We start from the raw sequence: 21,920 nt of genomic DNA on the forward strand, positions 1-21,920 counted from the left end.
GTTATAACAGAAAGTAGATGTTATACAAAACTTAACACACAAAAAATCCTGTTATTGAATTTTTAGTTGTTAGCATACATACGAAAGTGAATTGGATTTCTGGGCCTCGGCTAGCCGCAGTCTCTTGGCATGATTCTTTCCTTGATAATGTGCCTGTGCCACAGCTGGGGAACTAAAAGAGGCATCGCAGAGTTTGCAGTAATCATTTGCTGTAGCCAGTATCACACGACCTGCTGTCTTGGAGGACCCTGACTGAATGGAAAATAACATTCATCAATAATTCACAAACATAAAGGTGGCAAGTGATGAATGTTAAGTCTACAAAGAGATCCTGTACATAAAAGAAACAACACAATAATTGTTATTCTTTACTGTTGTGTTGCATTGACGACAAAGACCAAATGAGGCAACATTCAAGTATTCTAGTTATTGAAAATTAGTGATGTTTGCAGAATTAGGTACTGTAAATACAACTGCATTATCACTTTTGTGTCAATATGCAACCACTTCTGATTACAAAAGTATGCGATTCTATCATACTATATGAAGTATAACTCCGGTTTGTATCAAGTCCAAAGTGCAACAACGGGCTCTCTGGGGACAAGTTGGGTTAATTCCTCTTGTTTTAGGAATGTGTATTCAGTTCACCTCCTTTTATTTAGAATATTCCAATACAAAATTTTAGCAGCACATAGTATTCATATTCTAGCACCAGTACATTCTTATTACTTGTAGTTTGTCTTAAAATAATGTTGTATTGAATACAAAGCTAGGTCTACACCAACAGAACAGCCATCACTGTCAGAATACTTTCCCTGAACTTTCAACGGGTGCAGTATTTCTGAACGTTGCTTATGACAAAGTTTTGAACAGTGAGCAGTGGTGTACTACCTCCAAGCGAGATATCATGGGCAAACTGCTTTGATGGGGGTTTTGGCCAATGGGAAGATATTTGAAAAGTTCAATTATCAGTCCACTCTTGATTTCATTTTTGCTAATAATGTTCTGCTACCAAAACAAAGAACTGGAGCTTTCTCATAATTTGCTAGTGGGTATCTTCTATTAGCTTGAACATAGCGTATCAAATTTCAGAGGAGCAAAGCTGATCTGGAGGAATGGACATGAAAGGTGAATTTCCTGAAAATTACAACCTGTGCCATTTTCCAGAAAAGATAAGCAAAAGGACAGATGTGAGTATGAATTGCTGTTAAACCCATCAGACAAGAAAAGGATCATATTCCTGACCCTATCTGTCCAGTGGCAGTGGATCAGTGTGGTAGGAGTGCAGGGGCAGTAAAGCAAGAGAGATTAAAATTGAGACCAGCACAATAGATTTTTTCAAAAGATAAATAAATAAGCCAATTTTTTATAAAATTACATTAAAGCTTACTGCTTACTCCAGCATATAGTGCACGAGGTGTTTTCTTTTTGATTCAGACATTAAACTAAAGTCTATTCTTTTAGCTGGATGTGCAAAGGCCAATGTTTTTTTTCTCTCAAGAAGTGAAGGAAGTTCTTCCATCATCCTGGCCAACATTCAGATTTAATAAACACCAGTATAAGACTAGTCATACATCTTGTTACTGTTTTTGGGATCTCAATCATCCATTTACAAAACAATACTGACCTCCCTTCAAAGGTAATTCAAACCAAGGCCTATCTGCTTATTCACATGAGAAGGGAGTTACTAGTGGACAATAACTTTGTCAGAGTGATAATCAGCATCGGATTGCCACTCTGTGCCCAATTACATACAATAAATTTCTTCCATGCCTATCTTGCTTGACCTTCCAACTTGGACCAGGTGAGATCCAGTCAGCATGGAAGTCCATCTCTGTAAGTGATGAAGGACATAATCCTTTTTTACGGTACTAGCTGTGGTAAATACGCAAAATGAATAGGTCGATTGGGGGCGGGGCGGGGGGGGGGGGGGGGGGTGGTTAAACTCTGTACAATAGTTACCCTGAAGTTAGAAAAGCTTTTCATTCTTTTAACTTTTCCTGACTAAATATTGGTGTAGCCTTGTTGGAATCATCTGACTTAAAATTGCAATTTTGGATGATTCCCTGCGTGGAGCAATTGCCCTGAGGAAGTTTGTGCTCCTGGGCAATTACTGTGCAAACCCTTACCTGTGAAGTTTCAAGAAGGGTTCCACAGTGCATCTTTGGGGTAACCCCCCAATCTGATACTATGGAGCTTGGAAATTACGCCCACTGTAAGCCAGCGTCCTAGCCAGCAACTCATCATCCCTCAACTCATCACGATTAAGACTAATTAACTGGCAGTTGATCTGATTTTCTGTTTGCAGAATATTGATGTGTGTTAATTACTGCCACAGATGACTAAATAACATAAATGCACTGATTTAGCTTCAAAGAAAATCAATTGCCTTAATGCATTAGGATATCCCAAAGACAGGAAAGACACTTGTGACAAATGTTTAGTTCATAGTTTATGCTATCATTTTAGAGGTAATGTTTAGTTGCAGGAAAATTAAAGTTTAACCGTAGAAAATTGGATAAATGCAAGTAAATCAGTCTGGAGTCTATTACATTTAAAAAATTGGGGCGATGTTGACTTGGTGGGTTAACAGCTAGAATGGCAAGGTCCTAAAACAGCAGGTGGATTTCCTTAGCCAGAGAGCTGGAGATGTGATGTCCATGTTGCTTGCAAAGAAGTGCAATCCAGAGAGCTATTTTGTTATGGGAGTTAGAGCTAAATTAGTTTTAAAGAATTCAGTGAACGCTAAAAGACTACATCATTATGGAGATGGATGGTGCTTAAGAATTTTTTTTTAAAGTTTATGTAATAAATAGTATGTCACAAGTAGGCTTACATTAACACTGCAATGAAGTAACTTTGAAAATCCCCTAGGTGCCACACTCCATTGCCTGTTCAGGTACACTGAGAGAAGAATTTAGCATGGCCAATGCACCTAATCAGCACGACTTTCGGACTGTGGGAAGAAACCACAGCACCCAGGGATATCTTGGAATTGAGCAGACTGTAAGTGGTAGCAATGCAACTTCATGAACTGCAGACACAAGGGAAACGTGCAGACTCCACACAGACAGTAACGAGTCCCTGGCACTGAGGCAGCAGTGCTAACCACTGTGCAACCATGCCAAAGAAGGTTCTCTGGATTCAACTTAACTGAGGGTTTGAAAGCAGGGACAACAGGCTATACCAAAAGGGTGCCCTTGTCGGCAGGCTCCAGGCAGCTAGGACTCAGAAAATCCTTGGGAGCCTGTCGGTGTAGCTGAGAGTTGCGGTTTGGAACTCAAAGTGGTTTGCAGCATACTGAGAAACCTTGAGAACTGCTTGGTGCTGCAGGGGCTCAGAAGAAGACTTGGGGAGCTGAGAAGGCAGGGGAATTTTGCTTATTCCGCGCTAGAGACAATTAGAGTTCAAAGAAGCCCCAGTAGATACTTACAACTTAGTTCCACTGGGAGATTGGAATGTGAAGAAACACAGGCACAGTGCCATTTTGACGAAGCAAGCAAACTGCTTCCTGCTAAAAACTTGGAATTGAGCAGACAGCAAGTGGTGGGAATGCAACTTTGTGAATTGCATGGAGGAGTCTGTACTACAGTGGGGGGTGAATAGCGATTGAGGCTGTCCCTATCAGAGCGACGCTTGGGGCAAAGGCTAGATCTTTGAAAGTGAGGAACTGAAATCTCTCATGAGGGAGATAGTTTTAACTGAGATTTTGTGACTTGCAGTAGTCATTGATATCCAAGTGGGTTGCCAAGAAATTTGTGGGATCTGTCTTGGTGGCATCTGCCAGTTAATGCGCAGTGTTCCACTGAATCCATAGAATCATTACAGTGCAGAAGGAAGCCATTCAGTCCATCGCGTCTGTACCAACTTCTGAAACAGCATTTTACTCAGGCCCATCCTAATCCTGTAATCCCACACATTTAGCTAATCCACCTAACCTACACAATTTTGAACACCATAAGAGGCAATTTAGGATGGCCAATTCACCTAACCTACACATCTTTGGAATGTGGGAAGAAACCAGAGCACCTGGAGGAAACCCACACAGACACAGGGTGAATGTGCAAACTCCACACCGACAGTAACCCAAGGCCAAGATCAAACCTGGGTCCCTGTCACCTTGAGGCAGCAATGCCATCCACAGTTCATGTTCGACCACAGTTTGCTTGCTAATTCATGTTTGTTACATGCTAATTATGAATGTTAGAGTTCAAGATGGATATTGTAAATTTTTAATTTTGCTGACTTTGTACAAAAACTTTTACTTTTTTTGATTAAAACTGGAGAATTTTGTGGTTTTATTCTCTTAGCTGGCAACACGGATTTCAAACATTGTCTACTTCAAATAAAAGGTTACTGGTCCTGAACCAGATGATTACACACTTGAAATGCAAGTTCATTAATTTTTGAAAATATCATAGAATCCTGACAGTGCAGAAGAAGGCCATTCAGCCCATCGAGTCTGCACTGACAACAATCCCACCCAGGCCTTCTACCTGTAACCCCACATATTTACCCCGCTAATCTTCTAACCTACACATTCCAAGACAAATTAGCATGGCCAATCAATCTAACCTGCGCATTTTTGGACTGTGGGAGGAATTCAGAGCATCTGGAGGAAACCTACGCAGGCACGGGGAGAACATGCAAGCTCCACACAGACAGTGACCCAAGCCGGGAATCGAACCCAAGGCAGCATTGCTAACCACTGTGCCACCATGCCACCAAACCATCATAAGAAGGTATATTCTACACAATGCAGATTAATGCTGATTGCCTAAACTTCTGTCCATAAATAAAACAAGAACTGTCAGACGGATGACTGTCCTTGGTCTTGCCTGCATAGAACACTAAACATCTGTAAGTACCGCCAGAAAACAAACTACCAAAAATTTATGTAAAGTTTTGGCACCGTTTCCTGAGACAACTAAGGGGGATATTCTGAAGCATAAAAGTTTTACACATGGTCAAAGGACTTCCCATCGTATCCAAGTGTCAAACCATGCTAAATTGATCCCCATTACCAATGAAGCATTTTAACACTAGAAAGCCAAATGAATAGCAGTCTATCTGAAAAGTTAAAAACACATTTGGAAATCATAGTTTGAATGTTTGGACAATTTCTAAAAGTTAGAAATATTCTATAATGTTGTTACCAAATGGCCAACTATTTAATTTTTTATAACCTTGGGCAGCCATTGATACGTAGAATTTCAATTTTCCAAAGGTGATTGAAAGGCTGCAAAGATTGTCAAGTTAATCGTCAGTATGGCAGACAATACTCAGCAAGTTAACATTGAGCAGGAAGTCCCAACAACACCACTACTTTATTTGTGAAGTTTACTCACAGGAGTTGGGAATAAATCCTTTCCTCAAACATTTACAAAATTCTCTAGTATAGCATCCCTACAATGCAGGAGGTGACCATTTGGCCATTGAGTCTGCACCAACTACAATCCCACCCAGGCCCTATTCCTGTAACTCCACACATTTACCTGCTATTCCCCTGACATGAGGGTCAATTACGCCTGACCAATCAACCTAACACACACATCTTTGGAGTGTGGGAGGAAACTGGAGCATCCAGAGGAAACCCATGCAGACACGGGGAGAATGTGCAAACTCCACACAAACAGTGACCTGAGGCCAGAATTGAACACAGGTCCCTGGCACTGTGAGGCAACAGTGCTAACCACTGTACCACTTGCCAATTTGTCAAGGCTTTGTTTTAGAAAATTTATGCTCTTTGAGATCTGGTGTGGAATCCCTTCCACTTTGAAATGAACTGTGCTTTCCACTAAAGTATGCATGCCTGATGCATATTGGCAGGCCAGGCTATGTTAGATGCCATGCTAAGAAATGCTTTGAGGCTCTGTTGGCATGTTAGTAAGTATCGCCAGTATCTCTTCCATCTCTTCCTCAGAGATGTTTCCTTGATAAAGGGTCTCTTTAACAGTTTTGTGATTCATAGGGAAAATTGGAACTAAACTAAGCATACCCTGTGCAACTAAGAGTCTCTTCAACACCACCTCCAATTGCTGCAATGGCTTTGCAATTGCTATAAAGTTCTCCTGACGAAGAACATTAATCTGCACTACTTTACTGTCAATAATCAGTCACAGCTTTTGTTTAAAGTGCTTGCTGAACAAAATCTTCTTTCAAAAATTAAGTTAGCTGGATTCCTTCACGCGGCCAAAAAGATTCTACCTAGGTTGAACAACTTGCGCAATTAGCACATAAGGTATTTGTGAGGAATCCACAACAGATTATGCAGCTGTGTGAATGTTGTCACTATAATTGAGTAAAGTGATCCGTTTTCCTAAACAGATTTAGCAGGGGCACAGCAATGTGTGAGAATGAAAGCCCTTAAGATTCACGCTGTTTTTATTCCAAGCAAGACTCTCAGGTTTTATAGAACATAGAAAAACTACAGCACAAACAGGCTCTTCAGCCCACAAGTTGCGCCAATGATATCCATACCTACTGGGCTTACCTATAACCCTAAACTCTATTAAGTTCCATGTACTCGTCCAGAAGTCTCTTGAAAGACCTTATTGAATTTGCCTCCGCCATCACCGACGGCAGCTGATTCCACCCTCTGAGTGAAAAATTTACCCTTGATATCTCCTCTGTACCTACTTCCCAGCACCTTAAACCTGTGTCCTCTCGTAGCAACCATTCCAGCCCTTGGAAAAAGCCTCTGAGAATCCACCCAATCTATACCTCTCAACATCTTATACACTTCTATCAGGTCACCTCTCATCCTTCATCTCTCTAAGACCGAGCTTTCCTCAACCTATCCTCATAAGGCATGCCACCCAATCCAGGCAACATCTTTGTAAATCTTATCTGCACCCTTTCAATAGCTTCCACATCCTTCCTGTAATGAGGCGACCAGAACTGAGCACAGTATTCCAAGAGAGTTCTGACTAGGGTCTTATAAAGCTGCAACATTATCTCCTGACTCCTAAACTCAATCCCTCGATTGATGAAGGCCAGTACACCACACACCTCCTTACCCACATCCTCTACCTGTGAGGCCGATTTAAGAGCCCTATGGACCCGGACCCCAAGGTCCTTCTGATCCTCTACACTGCTAAGAGTCTTACGCTTGATATTATATTCCTTCATCCCATTTGACCAGCCAAAATGGACCAGTACACATTTTTCTGGGTTGAAGTCCATCTGCCACTTCTCCGCCCAGCCTTGCATCCTATCTATGTCACGCTGCAACCTCTGACATCCCTCCAAAGTATCTACAACATCACCAACCTTCGTGTCGTCAGCAAACTTACCAACCCCCATCCCTCCACTTCCTCATCCAGGCCATTTATGAAAATTACAAACAGCAAGGGTCCTAGAATAGATCCCTGGGGCACTCCACTGGTGACCGACCTCCACACAGAAAAAGACCCATCCATAACCACTCTCTGCCTTCTGCAGGCAAGCCAATTCTGGATCCACAAGGCAACAGCCTGTTGGATCCCATGCCCTCTCACCTTCTCAAGAAGTCTTGCACGGGGGATCTTATCGAACGCCTTGCTGAAGTCCATATAAATCACATCTACCACTCTTCCTTCGTCAATGTATTTAGTCACATTTTCAAAGAACTCAACCATGCTCATAAGGCACGATCTGCCTTTGACAAAGCCATGCTGACTATTATTGAGCGTACTAAACTTCTCTAAATGTTCATAAATCCTGTCCCTCAGAATCTTCTCCATCAACTTACCAACCACTGAGGTTAGACTCATCGGTCGGTAATTTCCTGGGCTATCCCTATTCCCTTTCTTGAATATAGGAACCACATTCGCAATCCTCTAATCCTCCAGAACCTCTCCTGTCTCCATCGACGACGCAAAGATCATCGCCAGACGTTCTGCAATCTCTTCCCTGGCCTCCCACAGTAACCTTGGGTACATCCCATCTGGTCCCAGCGATTTATCTATCTTGATGCTATTCAAAACTTCCAACACATCCTCTTTCTTAATGTCCACATACTCAATCTTTTCAATCCACCGCAAGCCTGCAGTACAACCACCCAGATCTTTTTCAACCATGAATACTGAGGTAAAGTATTCATTAAGCACCTCTGCTATTTCTGTACAAACATTCCCACCTTCACATTTTATAGGTCCTACCCCTTCACATCTCATCCTTTTACTCTTCACATATTTGTAGAATGCCTTAGGGTTCTCCTTAATCTTTCCTGCCAAGGCTTTCTCATGACCTCTTCTGGCTCTCCTAATTTTCTCAAGTTCCTTTCTGTAAGGTGTAAACTACTCTAGATCCCTAACATCTCCTAGCTCTCTGAACCTTTTGTACGCTTTATTTTTCTTTTTGACTAGGTTCATTACAACTTTTGCGCACCACGGTTCCCGTAACATACCAAAACCTCCCTGTCTCATCGGAACGGTGTTGTACAGAACTCTAGACAAACATGCCTTGAAAATCTGCCACCTTACTTCGGTACTTTTTCCCGAGAACACCTCCTTCCAATTTACTAGTCTAATTTCCTTCCTGATGGCTTCATATTTCTCCTACTCCAGATAAACACTTTCCTAACTTGCCTGATCCTATTTCTTTCCAATGCTAGTGTAAAGGAGATAGAATTATGATCACTATCCCTGAGATGTTCTCCCACTGAGAGAACTCAGGTTCATTAGCCAGTACCAGATCAAGTACAGCTTCTCCTCTTGTAGGCTTATCCACATACTGTGTCAGGAAACCCTCCTGAACACACCTAACAAACTCCTCCTCATCTAAACCCCTTACCCTAGGGATATTCCAATCGATGTTTGGGAAATTAAAGTCTCCCATCACGACAATTCTGTTATTACTACATCTCTCCAGGATCTGTTTCCCTATCTGCTCCTCCACATCCCTGTTACTATTGGGCGGCCTATAGAAAACACCCAGCAAAGTTATCGACCCTTTCCTGTTCTGAATTTCCACCCAGAGACTCCATAGACAATCCCTCCACAGCGTCCACCTTCTCTACAGCCGTGACACTATCCCTGATCAATAGTGCCACTTCCCAGCCCCCTTTTTACCTCCCTCCCTGTCCTTTCTGAAACATCTGAAACCCGGCACCTGAAGTGTCCAGTCCTGTCCCTCAGACATCCAAGTCTCTGTAATGGCCACCACATCACATTTCCAAGCAGCGATCCATGCTCTAAGCTCATCCACTTTATCCACCACACTCCTGGCGTTAAAATAGACACATCTCTAACCTTCGGTCTAAGCGCTCCCCTTTTCCATCACCCGTCTATCCTCCCTCTTACACTGTCTACAATCCTTCTCTATTTGCAAGCTAACCTCATCGCTCCCAGTCACCTTATCTCAATTCCCTCCCAACCTTTCCAGTTTAAAGACTTCCCAGTAGCCTCAGCTAACCTTCCTGCCAGGATATTGGTCCCCTTGCGATTCAAGTGCCACCCGTCTTTTTTGTACAGTTCACACCTGCCCCAAAAGAGGTCCCAATGATCCAAGAACCTGAATCCCTGCCCCTTTCTCCAGTCCTTCAGCCACATATTCATCCTCCACCTCATTCCATTCCTGCTCTCACTTTCCCGTGGCACAGGCAGCAATCCTGAGATTACTACCTTTGCGTTCCTCCTTCTCAGCTGTCTACCTAACTCCCTATATTCTCTTTTCATGACCCCTTCCCTCTTCCTACCTATGTCAGCGGTACCAATATGTACCACTACCTCTGGCTCCTCTCCTCCCTCCTCAGGATTTCTGGGATGCGACCAGAGACATCCCGGATCTCGGCACCAGGGCGGGAAACCACCATTTGAGACTCCCGTCTGCCTCCGCAAAACTGCCTGTCCGATCCTCTTACTATAGAGTCCCCAGTTAATACTGCCTTCCTCCTCCTTTCCTTAGCCCTCTGAGTTACAGGGCCAGGACTGCTCCAGAGACATGGCCACTGCTGGTTCCTGCAGGTGAGCTGTCCCCCCCAGCAGTACTCAGACAGGAGTAGTTATTGGGAAGGGCCACATCCACTGGGGTGCTCTCTATCACCTGAGCTTTCCCCTTCTTGACCATTACCTACTTGTCTGTCTCCTGTGGCCTCGGTGTGACCACCTGCCAGTAGCTCCAGTCTATCTCCTCCTAATTTTCCGTAACCAGATGAAGATCCTCGAGCTGCAATTCCAGTTTTCTAACACGGTCCCTTAGGAACTGCAGCTCAACACACCCAGCACACCTCACACTCATAATGTCCCTTTAAGGAACACAGAAAAAAGTAATTAAGAATTAAACTTACCCTGCCTCGTCCTTTTCGCCTCAGCCCAATGAGCCAAGACCTTTAGCTCTCACTCTGCTCCCAGCTCATTCCACGCCCGCTCTCAACACTGCCCGCTGTATACAGTGGCCAGCTCTTTAAACCTCCCGCTCACCACTGGCTGATGTCAGATACCTGCACAGCCTCGAGAGAAAAAAAGACTCGACCTCCCAGAATCCCCTGTGGCCGACTTCCACTTCCCTTAGTTTAAAAGAAAAACCCGCGAAGAAACGGAAATAAATAGATACATAAATAAATAAAACACCAGTACTATGGGTACTCTCAGCACTCCTGCTAAGAATCTCTCCCTCTCTGTCCTGCTCCAGCTGAACAATGAGGTCAAACCCCCACGCAACTGCTTATATTTTATACTTTATCTCATCTTTGTATTGTTGCATGCATCTTGAGTAGCTGATAGATAGCAATAATTAAGTATCAGCCTTGGTCCATTGGTAGCATATTTACCTCTGAAGTCAGGGGTTCAAGCTCCACTCCAGAACATAAGAACATAAGAAATAGGAGCAAGAGTAGGTCATCTAGCCCTTCGAGCCTGCCCCACCATTCAATAAGATCATGGCTGATCAGAGATTTGGCCACATAATTTATGCTGATGCTTCACTGTGCTACTGAGGAAGTATGTGAAAGGTAAAGTCTCTGGAGTCCCTGTTGACCACTGGCTGACTGACTGGTGCTGATTTAACCTGAGGATCACCACACCTCAGGTAAGCAGCAAGGTTGAATTACCTTGTGAATAGCCGCAGCTGGTACTGGAATTGAACTCTGTTAGCGTTGGTTCACAATCACAAATCAGCTGTCTAGCCAACTGAGCTAACCGACCCCAACAAAGAAGTATGTGCTATATTGCTAGAGGTACTGTTTATCAGCAGAGACATTAAATTGAAGCCCAATCTGTCGTCTGGTGTAAAAAAAACCCATGGTGCTTTGAAGAGTTGAATCTTGCAACCAGTGTCACTAAAAATCAGAATATCAAGTTTCTTCTATCTAATATCTAATTTTAATGCCAATGCAAATTGCTAAGAATTTGCAAGAGTACAAATAAGTCGTTCCCCCACCCCAACCGTAAATTAGATGTTGCTCTAAAGTTAGCAGTTTGTCTGAGTTGTTAACCAGGATTAATACAAGACACATGTAAATGGCTGCTTGTATTTGTTGCTGATCTCACTATCTGCTGATATCATTAAATGCTGATCAGAAATTCAACTGTGCATGTCAAATAACTTAACACCTAATACAACATTGACTCTCCAGTGCTTTGAGATGTCCTCAGTGTATGAACGGTACTAAATGCAAGTTCTTTATTTTCAAGTTGCAGTGAGTGCTGGAAAATTGATTACATAATTGCATACAGTTAAAACTAAATTACAATGGTGACAATTGAATTATACAAGCTTTGCAAGAAACAAATATTGTAATTTTCAGTCATTTTTCCAGATCCAGATGTTCTTACCATTAGCATATATTTACATTACCTGGGAGGCTGGTGGTTGGAGTTGCGTGCTTGGCTGATCTACAAAATGAGTCACTTTGGGAGCAGCCACACACTGATGCCCAGCATAATAATTACGAAGTTTCTTTGAGTGGTTTTTACCCTGAGGAAAACAAATTTTTAAAAATTATTTAGGTAGGACAGACATTTATATATTGTGACACTATACTCTCAAAAATATCTTCACCTGTATATAGCAAAACATAGTTGGCACTCCACACAAGAAATAATTACTGTGTTACCTGTCATCTTTGTCCTGCTTTCATGTAGCCTTTAGGCCTATGCCAAATTTCTATAGACACTTTCTCCATATTTTCACACCCTCCTTACGCCTATCTCAAATTGTCTCCAAAATGCATTTAAAAAAGACAAATTATGGGAAGCTATGAAACCATTTCTTATATCATTAAAATAAAGTAATTGTCAGGTTGATACTTATCCAAACTGCTGAGTTCAGATAAAACTGTATGTTTCTGTCCCCATAGGTATTGCCTGACCTGCTGAGTATTTTCTGAATTTTCTGCTTTTATTATTAATGTGCAGTAAAATGTGCTTACAAAACAATGCATTCAGGATAATTTTCAAAATGAAATATCAGAAATGAAGATACATGCTAAGTGTGACTTATAGCTATAAAGTACATCCACAACTCTCTTATACATTTCCTAGGTTAGGCTTCCTGCTTGCAACACAAAGTCAGATCACTACCTTTTGCATTTCATCAGTCACAATTTATGACTCAGTATTAGTATCACTGCTGTGGAAAACCTCATTGATAGTCAATTAATTTCTAAATGATAAACAATATAAACTTAACATAAAATAAAAATAGAAGGTAACTGATAAAATTTAAAATCCATAGCAACCATTTTGAGCACAGGGGTACTGTTCTAATATTTTTCAGGTTACTATACAATAGAATGTATAGTTGATGACATGGAAAGTATTTGGCCTCTCTATTGTAAATTCAAACAGAAAACATCAGGATTTGCATAATGTAGTTCTTTCGCTAGGCTTGTTTAGGAATCCTTCCACTACTTAAGAATGCAAACTGACTTCTTCCACGCTGACACTTTTGCTATTGCGAACGAACTTAGGTAATGCTGTTCAAAATCTGCTTTTGTTTTTACAGTAGCATTTCAACTAACCATGAATTTGCAGCACAATAGAAATAATTTAAGATTCTTCAGCTATTGAGTGATTTAAAATTATCAAATGTGAAGATAAATAAAACGCTTTCAACAATAAACCCACATTTGCAACAAATAGTAATGTGAATTGCTGCACAATTGCAATGACATTTATGTTTAATATAACATTTTCTTATGCCCTTTTCAATAAAGTACGCCATTACATCCAGTTCTCATGGATAAAGCCAGCCAGGCTGCCAAAACAGTGGGAATCACTGTAATCTCAGGCTTCCCACAAGTGCAGGACTTGTGAGGAAGAGCTCCCTGGCAGTAACTGTAATAGTTATCAATAGAAAAGGATTCTACTCGCTCTGCGTGCAGCTGATATGATCACTGAAAGCAAATACGCAGATTTGTGTAAGGTACCCTGGCAGCTTGCATGTCTCTTACATCTTCAATCACTCACAGGTGCCCCAGAGCTTTGAGGGCCCTCACTGATAAGGAATACCCAAAAGATGTGGCTAATGACGTGTTCAATTCTGGCTTCTGTCTGTGTCTGGACGTGATCTATTTAGATTGCCAGAAGGCCTTTGACAAAGTGCCACATAGGAGACTGTTATACAAGCTAAGTGCCCATGGTGTTAAGGTAAGATCTTGGCATGGATAGAAGATTGGCTGACTGGCAGAAGGCAGAGAGTGGGGATAAAGGGCTCTTTTTTAGGATGGAACCGGTGACTAGTGGTGTGCCTCAGGGGTCAGTGCTAGGACTACAACTATTCACAATATACACTAACAAGTCTGGATGACGCTTCGTCAGGGCTAAGGGCAAAGAAAATCAGAAAAGAATTTACATTCCTTTTGTCCTTTTACAGTCCCCATTCCTTCATAGTATAAATCCTTTCTGATTCTCTGATGAAGGGTCTTCCAAACTCGAAACGTTGGCTCTATTCTCTTTCCACAGATGCTGTCAGACCTGCTGAGATTTTCTGTTTTTTTGTCAATAAATAGAAGTCTGACATAAGTGCCCTTGTTATCCAGATGTTCCAGGGTTGAGTGTAGGGCCAGGGAGATGGCGTCAGCAGTGGAGCAGTTGCAGTGATAGGTGAACTTTTAATGGGTCCAGGCAAATGGGAGACCGGAGTTGATGCATGCCACAACTAACCTTGAGAGATCAACTTATCAACATATAAATTCACTTCTAGCATTTTATATACATGCCACCAGCACAACTGCAAGAAATTCACTCAAAGATGAATGTAACTAGCAGATTTGAAGAATAGTTGCAAAGTGCAGCTTGGTATTTAGTTGTGCATGTTCACATATGTTTGGACAGTGCCTTAACTGGATTATGCTTATTTTTAGACCAATGAAGGTTTTAACCTAAATATACAAATCAACATTGGCAGAATTAATTTTTAGTATCAAGAAATGTAGCTAAGCAAAAACAATAACTTCCAAGATGCTGGATGATGGTACTCACAGTTCCAGATTAGGATTTAATCTAGATTTTCCAGTTGCTGTTATTTTTATATTGCCATTCAACCATTTATTTTAAATAATACTAAAAAAAATTTTAAAATAAATTAAGAATTAAAAAATGTAGGTTTAGCATTTTATTTTGTCATATAAATTCATCTATAATTATTTTTAATAGTGTGATTCAAAATAATTCAAAATGCATACTTCCGTGCTGACCCACTCACCTGATAATGTGCCTGTGCTTGCTGTGTTGAATTCAGGGATACATTGCACAATTTACAAAGTAGTGGCCTACAGAGATCTGCTAAAATGGGATCTTGGTCTGCATCAAAGGATGGTACTTTTTCTTGTGGTAACAGAACAAGCTCTGACTGAGACGGTTTGAACTTCTGTGTAGGTAACAACTGGGAGGATGGTGACATCATTGCAGATGAGGTAGACTGAAGATATTGTGGTTGTTTTAAGAGCAGAGGTTCGATAGCAAGAGGCTGCAATGTCTGGGATAGAGTTGTGTGGCGATATGGCTGTTGGCACATTGTCGATCCAGAAGGAGACTTTATCTTCGTTTCTGGGGTAAGCAAAAGAGATAAAATTAAAAGCTTACAATATGCTATGTATTTGCACTTACTTCCTGTCTGATGAAACGTTATCACCCTGAAAAGTTAACCGTTTTCCTCTCGACTGATCTGCTTAATCTGCAGCATTTCTAGCATTTTCTATTCTTATTTTAGATTTCCAATATCTACAGAATTTTGATTTTGCACACTTTCTTTGCATCATTTGACTGCTGTTATATTTTGTTGCCAATTTTATAAATTACAAATAAGAATTTATAATAATTTATAATTTTCTGTTACACTGACTGCCCAACCTCCAGTACTATATAGAAGCTTTCTAGTCTATACACCAGTTTAGCCACCAACCTAACTTTTTAACCTGCGATCCTTTTGAACAGCACGGTTTGTATATTTTGTTTTTCAGATTACCTTCTTATGTCGCAAAGCCTTTTGTGTCACTATCTCTTACACCAAGTTTACTTAGAAATTACAAGTTTTGAGTTCTCTTCATGCTCTCACGTCACAGCTCACTATGGCTGCCACTCTTTCATCAGAATCAGATGCTAATTTACTTTTCTTTGCAGACAGCATGTCAATATATAAATTTTGAAACTGATATGTTCATATCAAATTTAAATATACCTGGTAACAACAAATGGTTTGAAGACCTCTATTGTCAGAGACTTCCCTATGATGCAATAGTATTCCCCCAGCTTTCACTTGTACTGTAGCAACATCTGCCAATTGTCTGGGCAGTGTTAGGGTTAGGGTGAGGGTTAGGGTTAGGATCACTGCAAAATCCAGCACTCACCTTAACACTGCAACAACTTCCTCTCTGAGCACCTTTTCTACTTTTGCACCTCCAGCCCCACATCTACCATTTCTACCACTATTTTTTGAGATCCTATTTCCTCACTGAGAAAAACTTCCACTTTTGAAGCAATCAACCTGCACGGTAGCACAGTGATTAGCACTGCTCCCTCACAAAGGCAGGGACCCAGGTTCAATTCCAGCCTTGGGTCACTGACTGTGTGGAGTTGGCACATTCTCCCCATGCCTTACTGGGTTTCCTCCAGGTGCTCTGGTTTCCTCCCACAGTCCAAAGATGTGCAGGTTAAGTTAACTGGCCACGTTAATTTGCCCTTAGCATCCCAAGATGTGTAGATTAGATAGATTAACCATGGTAAATGTGTGGGGTAAACATAATAAGAAGTCTCACAACACCAGGTTAAAGTCCAACAGGTTTATTTGGTAGCAAACACCACTAGTTTTTGGGGCTCTGCCCCTTTGTCAGGTGAGTGGGGAGTTCCAATCACAAACAGGGCACGTAAAGGCACACACTCAGTTTACTGTCCTGCCTGGAGACAATATATATCCCCTTAATCTATGCTTAATGCTATCTCCACTCATTGTCTGCACCTTTAAGACTTGATTAGTTGTAAAGACTTGCATTCTAATCAGTATTCTGTAAACTGAGTGTGTGCTTTTATATGCCCTGTTTGTGATCAGAACTCCCCACTTACCTGATGAAGGGGCAGAGCCCCGAAAGCTAGTATTTACTTTATCAATCCCTTTTAAAATTTTATATACCTTGATCAGATCCCCTCTCATCCTTCAAAACTGTTTAATCTCTCACCATAAGTCAACTCTTTCATCCCTGGAATTAATCTGGTGAACCTCCTCTGAACTGCCTTCAATGCCACCATATCCTTCCTCAAATAAGGAGACTAAAACTGGATACAATACTCCAGATGTGGTCTCACCAACACCTTATACAAATGCAACAACACTTCTTTACTTTTAAACTTCAGTCCTTTGGCAATAAATGCCAACATCCCATTTGCCTTTTTTATTACATGCTGCACCTGCATTCCAACTTTCTGCAATTCATGAACATAGACACTCAGGTCCTTCTATCTGGATGCATTTTGAATCCATCTAGGTAATAATTTGCCTTTCTATTTTTTGTGCCAAAATGGAAAACTCTCACTTATCCACATGGATATAGAACACGATTGTGGTTCAAAATATCAAGGTTTGGGTAATTCTATCCACTTTCCTTTTTTAGAGAGTAGAAATTACAAGCAAACATAAGAACATAAGAAATAGGAGCAGGAGTAGGCCACCTAGCCCTTCGAGCCTGCCCCGCCATTCAATAAGATTATGGCTGATCTGAATAAGATCATGGCTGATCTGAAACCTTTAACCACCTTTATGATCAGAGGAATCTGGATTATGTACTTGCTGAAGTCCTGGAACTACTGAGTTGCATTATAAATTGGTAGCATTTGGCACATTAAGTGGAGGTAGGAGAGCAGATTCATCATAATACTCACTTTACTCGGCGTTACAATGAACAGGCTCTACCATCTGCTCATGTTGTCACATGCTTTTGAGGAACAAGCAATCCTAAATTATTTTTCCATAAATGGCCATGAAATTGTCCATGTTTGCGTAAATCCAGATGTAACCTGGGAATTGATGGAATTATTTGTTTGGAAAATAATGGAGTGGAACGTGGTAGGGTTGGTGTTAAATAGCAGGATGTAATTTGCATACGTTGACATTTAAAATAATACTTGCTCAGTTTGCAATCTTTGAATAGTGTTTCATTCTTTGGGCCATTGTGTGGGCATGGCGGGCAGGACAAGGTAAATAAGAGGCAATTCTATCAAGTCCATTTTGGAGGAAGAATACAGGAGAAATTTGCTCACTCGCCATTAATGGAAGATGAGGGCAACAGTGAATTTTGATTGAAAATCTATGCCCATCTCCAAGAGTCATTCTCTTTAGCAGGAGTAAATAGAAAGCACCACCCTATAATTCAGGTTTTGTTGTGGTAACAGCTGCAAAACAGTCAGTGTTTGCCGTCATTTTTCCACTGAAACTAGCAACAATTTTGGGAATTTGTACATGTTCATGTACAGAATAATATAATGCTGAGAGTTTGCACAGATTGATATTTTCCTTGAAATCATGAATTGACCAGAACTTCCATTAATGCTGTAAGGTGTAAAGGTCACACCTTGTAACTGGAATTTTAATGTCATTATAATTTCATAATTACTCCTAAATGGTCTTACTTACCTTGAAAACCTAATATATTTCTGGAATATTAAATTTATCCACAATGATTAAAACCTATTTGAGCTTTACTGAAAACTTTTAGTTTAGCTTCCATCTTAATACAATTATAAAGTTTCTGATGGAGGAATAAGTGCTTTTAACTTTCCGCTTTGCTGTGCGTATTTCAATTTGATTGACTGCCTACCTGCTTGCTGACATCACTGCAGCTGCATCCCTTTAATGTCAGATTTAAACTACCATGGGGACTGCTTTCATCGAAGTCAGCAGCAAGCACCCTTCTTTCGCTGTTGGCGGCAAAATCCAGGCCTATGTAATCAAAAACCTTTTTTTGAATTAACAGCAATACCAATAGTATATTCTTGCTGTTGTGATGGTACAAAACACTGAAAACTCAAGTAAGTGTACTTTTGCTATTGCAATGCTATATAACAATGTAGTTTTGTTCACTGAGAAGTATTCTTAGATTAATTTGTTTTAGTTAGGAAGGAGTGGTGACTGAATCGAGTGTGGAGGCCAGAATTTGAGAGAATGAAATGGCCTATAGAACCCACAGATGTTGGGCTTTATCTGTAATAGTGTGATCAAAACAGATTTGAAATATCCTGAGAGAATATATAGGGTGATACATGGGAGAAAAGCGTTCATAATTCAGGAATTAAACATTATAGATAGAACTCAAGACAGAGGCACAATGATCCTATAGCTTTGCCAAACTGTGGGCCAAAACTATATTTTGGACACGAGGCCTGAGTCACAGTGCCAGTCTTAGACTGCCATGACTGTCTATTCAAAGTGTCTCAGGTCTGTAGGAAACTTGTTCAGGCCTTGGGATGGGGCACAAGTCCAATTATCACTGTGCCTCCTCCGCAGGACGTGACATTAGGAGCATTGCCATGGAAAATGTGGAGATTTTAGTCTTTAGATATAATCAATATAGACATACTGTTATTTTTCAGTATGTCTGAATTTAACATTTTTCATGGACAATTTACCTCATAAACATTTATTATTTTAATGTTGGTACAATTAGAGTTTTATTCCATAATTCTGCAGGACCCATCATTCGCTTTTATTGTGCAAGGAAGGCATCCTAGTGATTTGTTAGATTGCCTCTGCAAACACAAGTTGAGCAACCCTAACTGTCATGTACAAGATTTATTCCCCTTCTTTCCCTCAGTAGCTACAGTACTTTGTCACAGAGGAGTTTAGGTTAGAAAAAATATCCCTTAGAAAGTTAAGCAGTGATTTATAGCTGAAGCTCAATGGTCTCTTCTTTCTTTCCATCTAATTCAGGTTGTGAACGAAAGCTTCATGAAATGTTTGATATAGAGTGCCAGGTTCACTAACTGCCTCCATACATTTGTTGCAATTTTTCATTACCATTCAGTATTGCGATAGGCAATGTCCTGACTACAGATATAAACCTACGTAACAATCAAAGATTAGAACACTCGGAAGACAGAGGTCACAGTTCCTGTGTATCATGCAGAAAGAACTGTGGGGAGACAATCTTTAAGTCTGGAGGCTGAACATTCATCCACAGAAAGATTCTTGGGGGTGGTGGCCTTGTTGTGGTGGTGAATTGAAATCCATAGTAGAGTTCTCATGTTGGGGCAGTGTTACTTTTTTTTTGTGCTATGTTCAACTTCAGCTTAAAGGAGGAGGTGCTTTTGTTTTATCTGGGTTTCTGTCAATTTAAGTTGTCACCAAACATGGGATTGAGTATGTGGTATCCTACGGACAGTGTGGTTCTCATGTTTTGGTGATAACAGCTTCAGTGATAAAAAGCAGTCCTTATTCAGGGTTTTGATCTCAGCAGAATACATAAATCATTTGAGCAGCAGAGCTGTTTTAACAGCCTTAGGCATCCATAGGAGCTTTGGGTAAATGAACAGAAATTGATAGTCAATGCTTATGAAAGTGCAGTTGTCGCTTAACTTCTGCATTAGCCCTGACAATCATTTTAGATTGGTATTTGCGTATGCCTGCAATTCTTTACGGGCTTTTTGGTTGAGAATGAGTATTCTGTGGACTATCCAGAGCAAGTGCAGATCTGTTGCCAAAAGGTAGGATAGATTTCAGGGTGCTCTCGATGAAGAGGGATAAATCTATTTTTCATCATGCCTTCAGGAAGGAAGGTACATATATTTCTGTGATGTCCTTGATTGTCATGATTATTTATTTCTGTAACCACTTCCTGGTATTTGTTCAGTAAGTATATCACCTGTGTTATTAGTTCAATAAGATTTTTGCTTCCTATGCCTAGCTAGTTTCCAGCCTGTTTACATACTGTTCCATCCGATTGTTTGCAGTGTCAATCTGAAAGATTTTTGCAAATACTGCATTAAACAGGTCTGATCTGATTCTGGACAGCAGCTCTGCATCATGCAATATGTTCTGCTTCAGTCCTGTCTCACATCCTGGGGATACAGTATAACTCCATAAGGAGGTGACAGAATGGGTTTCCAATAGCACCTCCTCTGAGTCTTTGATGCAAGATGCATCACACAAATACACTGATTGCGGTCTGACTGCATCCAGGAATTTCTTTTTGCCATGTTTTGGAAGGAATTAAGCTTGCACATGATATGGTTTCTGTTGGTGCTGTTTCATGAAGTTGGAACTGCTGGGAGATAAAGGAGGGAGCTCTATTTGCTACTGGAAGATGGAGACTAGTGGAATAGATGGACTCATTTAAGTAGATAAGAGATCGGCACACTAAGTCAAGGTGAAGAGAAAGAAAATAGTCCCACAATTGTACTTAAGGAAGTGAAGAGGTTGCAAACCACATTTGACAACAGGGTAATAAACTGCCATTTATGGATGTTCAGTTTTTTTGGATGTATTCTTTGGCATCGGTGTAGCAAATTAATTTTCTTTAAAACATTGTTGCTACAATCATCATGACAACACTAGAAATAGTGCTCCAAAGATTAAAATACCATTCTGAAGTAAGAGAGAGATTTTTTTTGTAAAGTAAAATGTTTGCACAAGAACTGCAACTAATTTGAATGTACCTGATTTGAGTACTTCCTAGGTTCCTGGGATGTGCAGCGTTCAACAATATTTTATCCTCCAGTATCCATGTGGAAATTTTCTGTTAACAAGAATAAATGATTTCTATTATTACTGAATGGTAAAACCACAATTCCTAAAGTTTACCATACTGTCCAGCAATGTGTGTGCAGGAACGCTAAGATAAAGAGAATTGTGAAACAGTATTTTTTGACATTTCATAAATAAATTCAAATGTGACAAAAGCCCAACTGGTTCATTAGCATTCTTCAAAGAAAGGAAGCTGAAACCTCTGCTAGGTCTGACTCCAGTCTCACAAAATACAGTTGTCTCTTAATGCCTTCTAATCTATCACACTACCTACCACAGCAGATAGGCATGGGCAAATAAAGGCACATCAACATTTTTAGTGGCAATGCCTTCCTCTCTCTTTCAACTTTTCCATATTACATGGAGTCACCACAATGCTGGTTGATCACCCTTTACAGCAACTTTTCTTTTGATCTGGTGTATGGTTTTACAACTGGATGTCCTTCCTGCCTCTAACCTTTCCTATTTATCCAGGCTGGGGAACAACTTGTCTGCATCAGTGGCTGGGTTGCAAAATCTATCTGCCTATTATACTATAATCGTAATCAATCTGCCATTAGCTGCAGTGTGGTGAAAGTCACTCAGGTCAGATTATAACTTCCCCAACCTCCTCCACCATATGTTAAATTTTAATTGAGTAATTTCTGACAAGTTTAATTTAATTCAATTTTCAGGCTTTTTTAGGAAAGACAAATGATTATTTCTGTTTTAATCAGTTTAATTCATTGCTATCTGTTTTTAATTAATTGTCATTGTTGCTGGTTTTT

At 40.6% G+C, this 21,920-nt stretch overlaps 1 protein-coding gene across 1 annotated transcript in view; it reads right to left on the reverse strand.

The window, feature by feature from the left end:
* Positions 1-21,149, reverse strand: part of zmat3 (zinc finger, matrin-type 3) — a 40,291-nt gene extending 19,142 nt beyond the window's left edge. Inside the window, exons 1-4 of the mRNA XM_080185620.1 lie at positions 21,066-21,149; positions 14,629-14,972; positions 11,779-11,898; positions 83-252 (exon numbers count right to left, since the gene is read on the reverse strand). Coding sequence (XP_080041746.1) covers positions 83-252; positions 11,779-11,898; positions 14,629-14,940 — 602 coding nt within the window. The 5' untranslated portion in view covers positions 14,941-14,972; positions 21,066-21,149. The remainder of the gene's footprint in view (positions 1-82; positions 253-11,778; positions 11,899-14,628; positions 14,973-21,065) is intronic.
* Positions 21,150-21,920: the final 771 nt, after the last annotated feature.

The sequence above is a fragment of the Carcharhinus amblyrhynchos genome, chromosome 3 (assembly GCF_965287045.1).
Source record: "Carcharhinus amblyrhynchos chromosome 3, sCarAmb.v2.hapA, whole genome shotgun sequence".
NCBI classification, from domain to species: domain Eukaryota; kingdom Metazoa; phylum Chordata; class Chondrichthyes; order Carcharhiniformes; family Carcharhinidae; genus Carcharhinus; species Carcharhinus amblyrhynchos.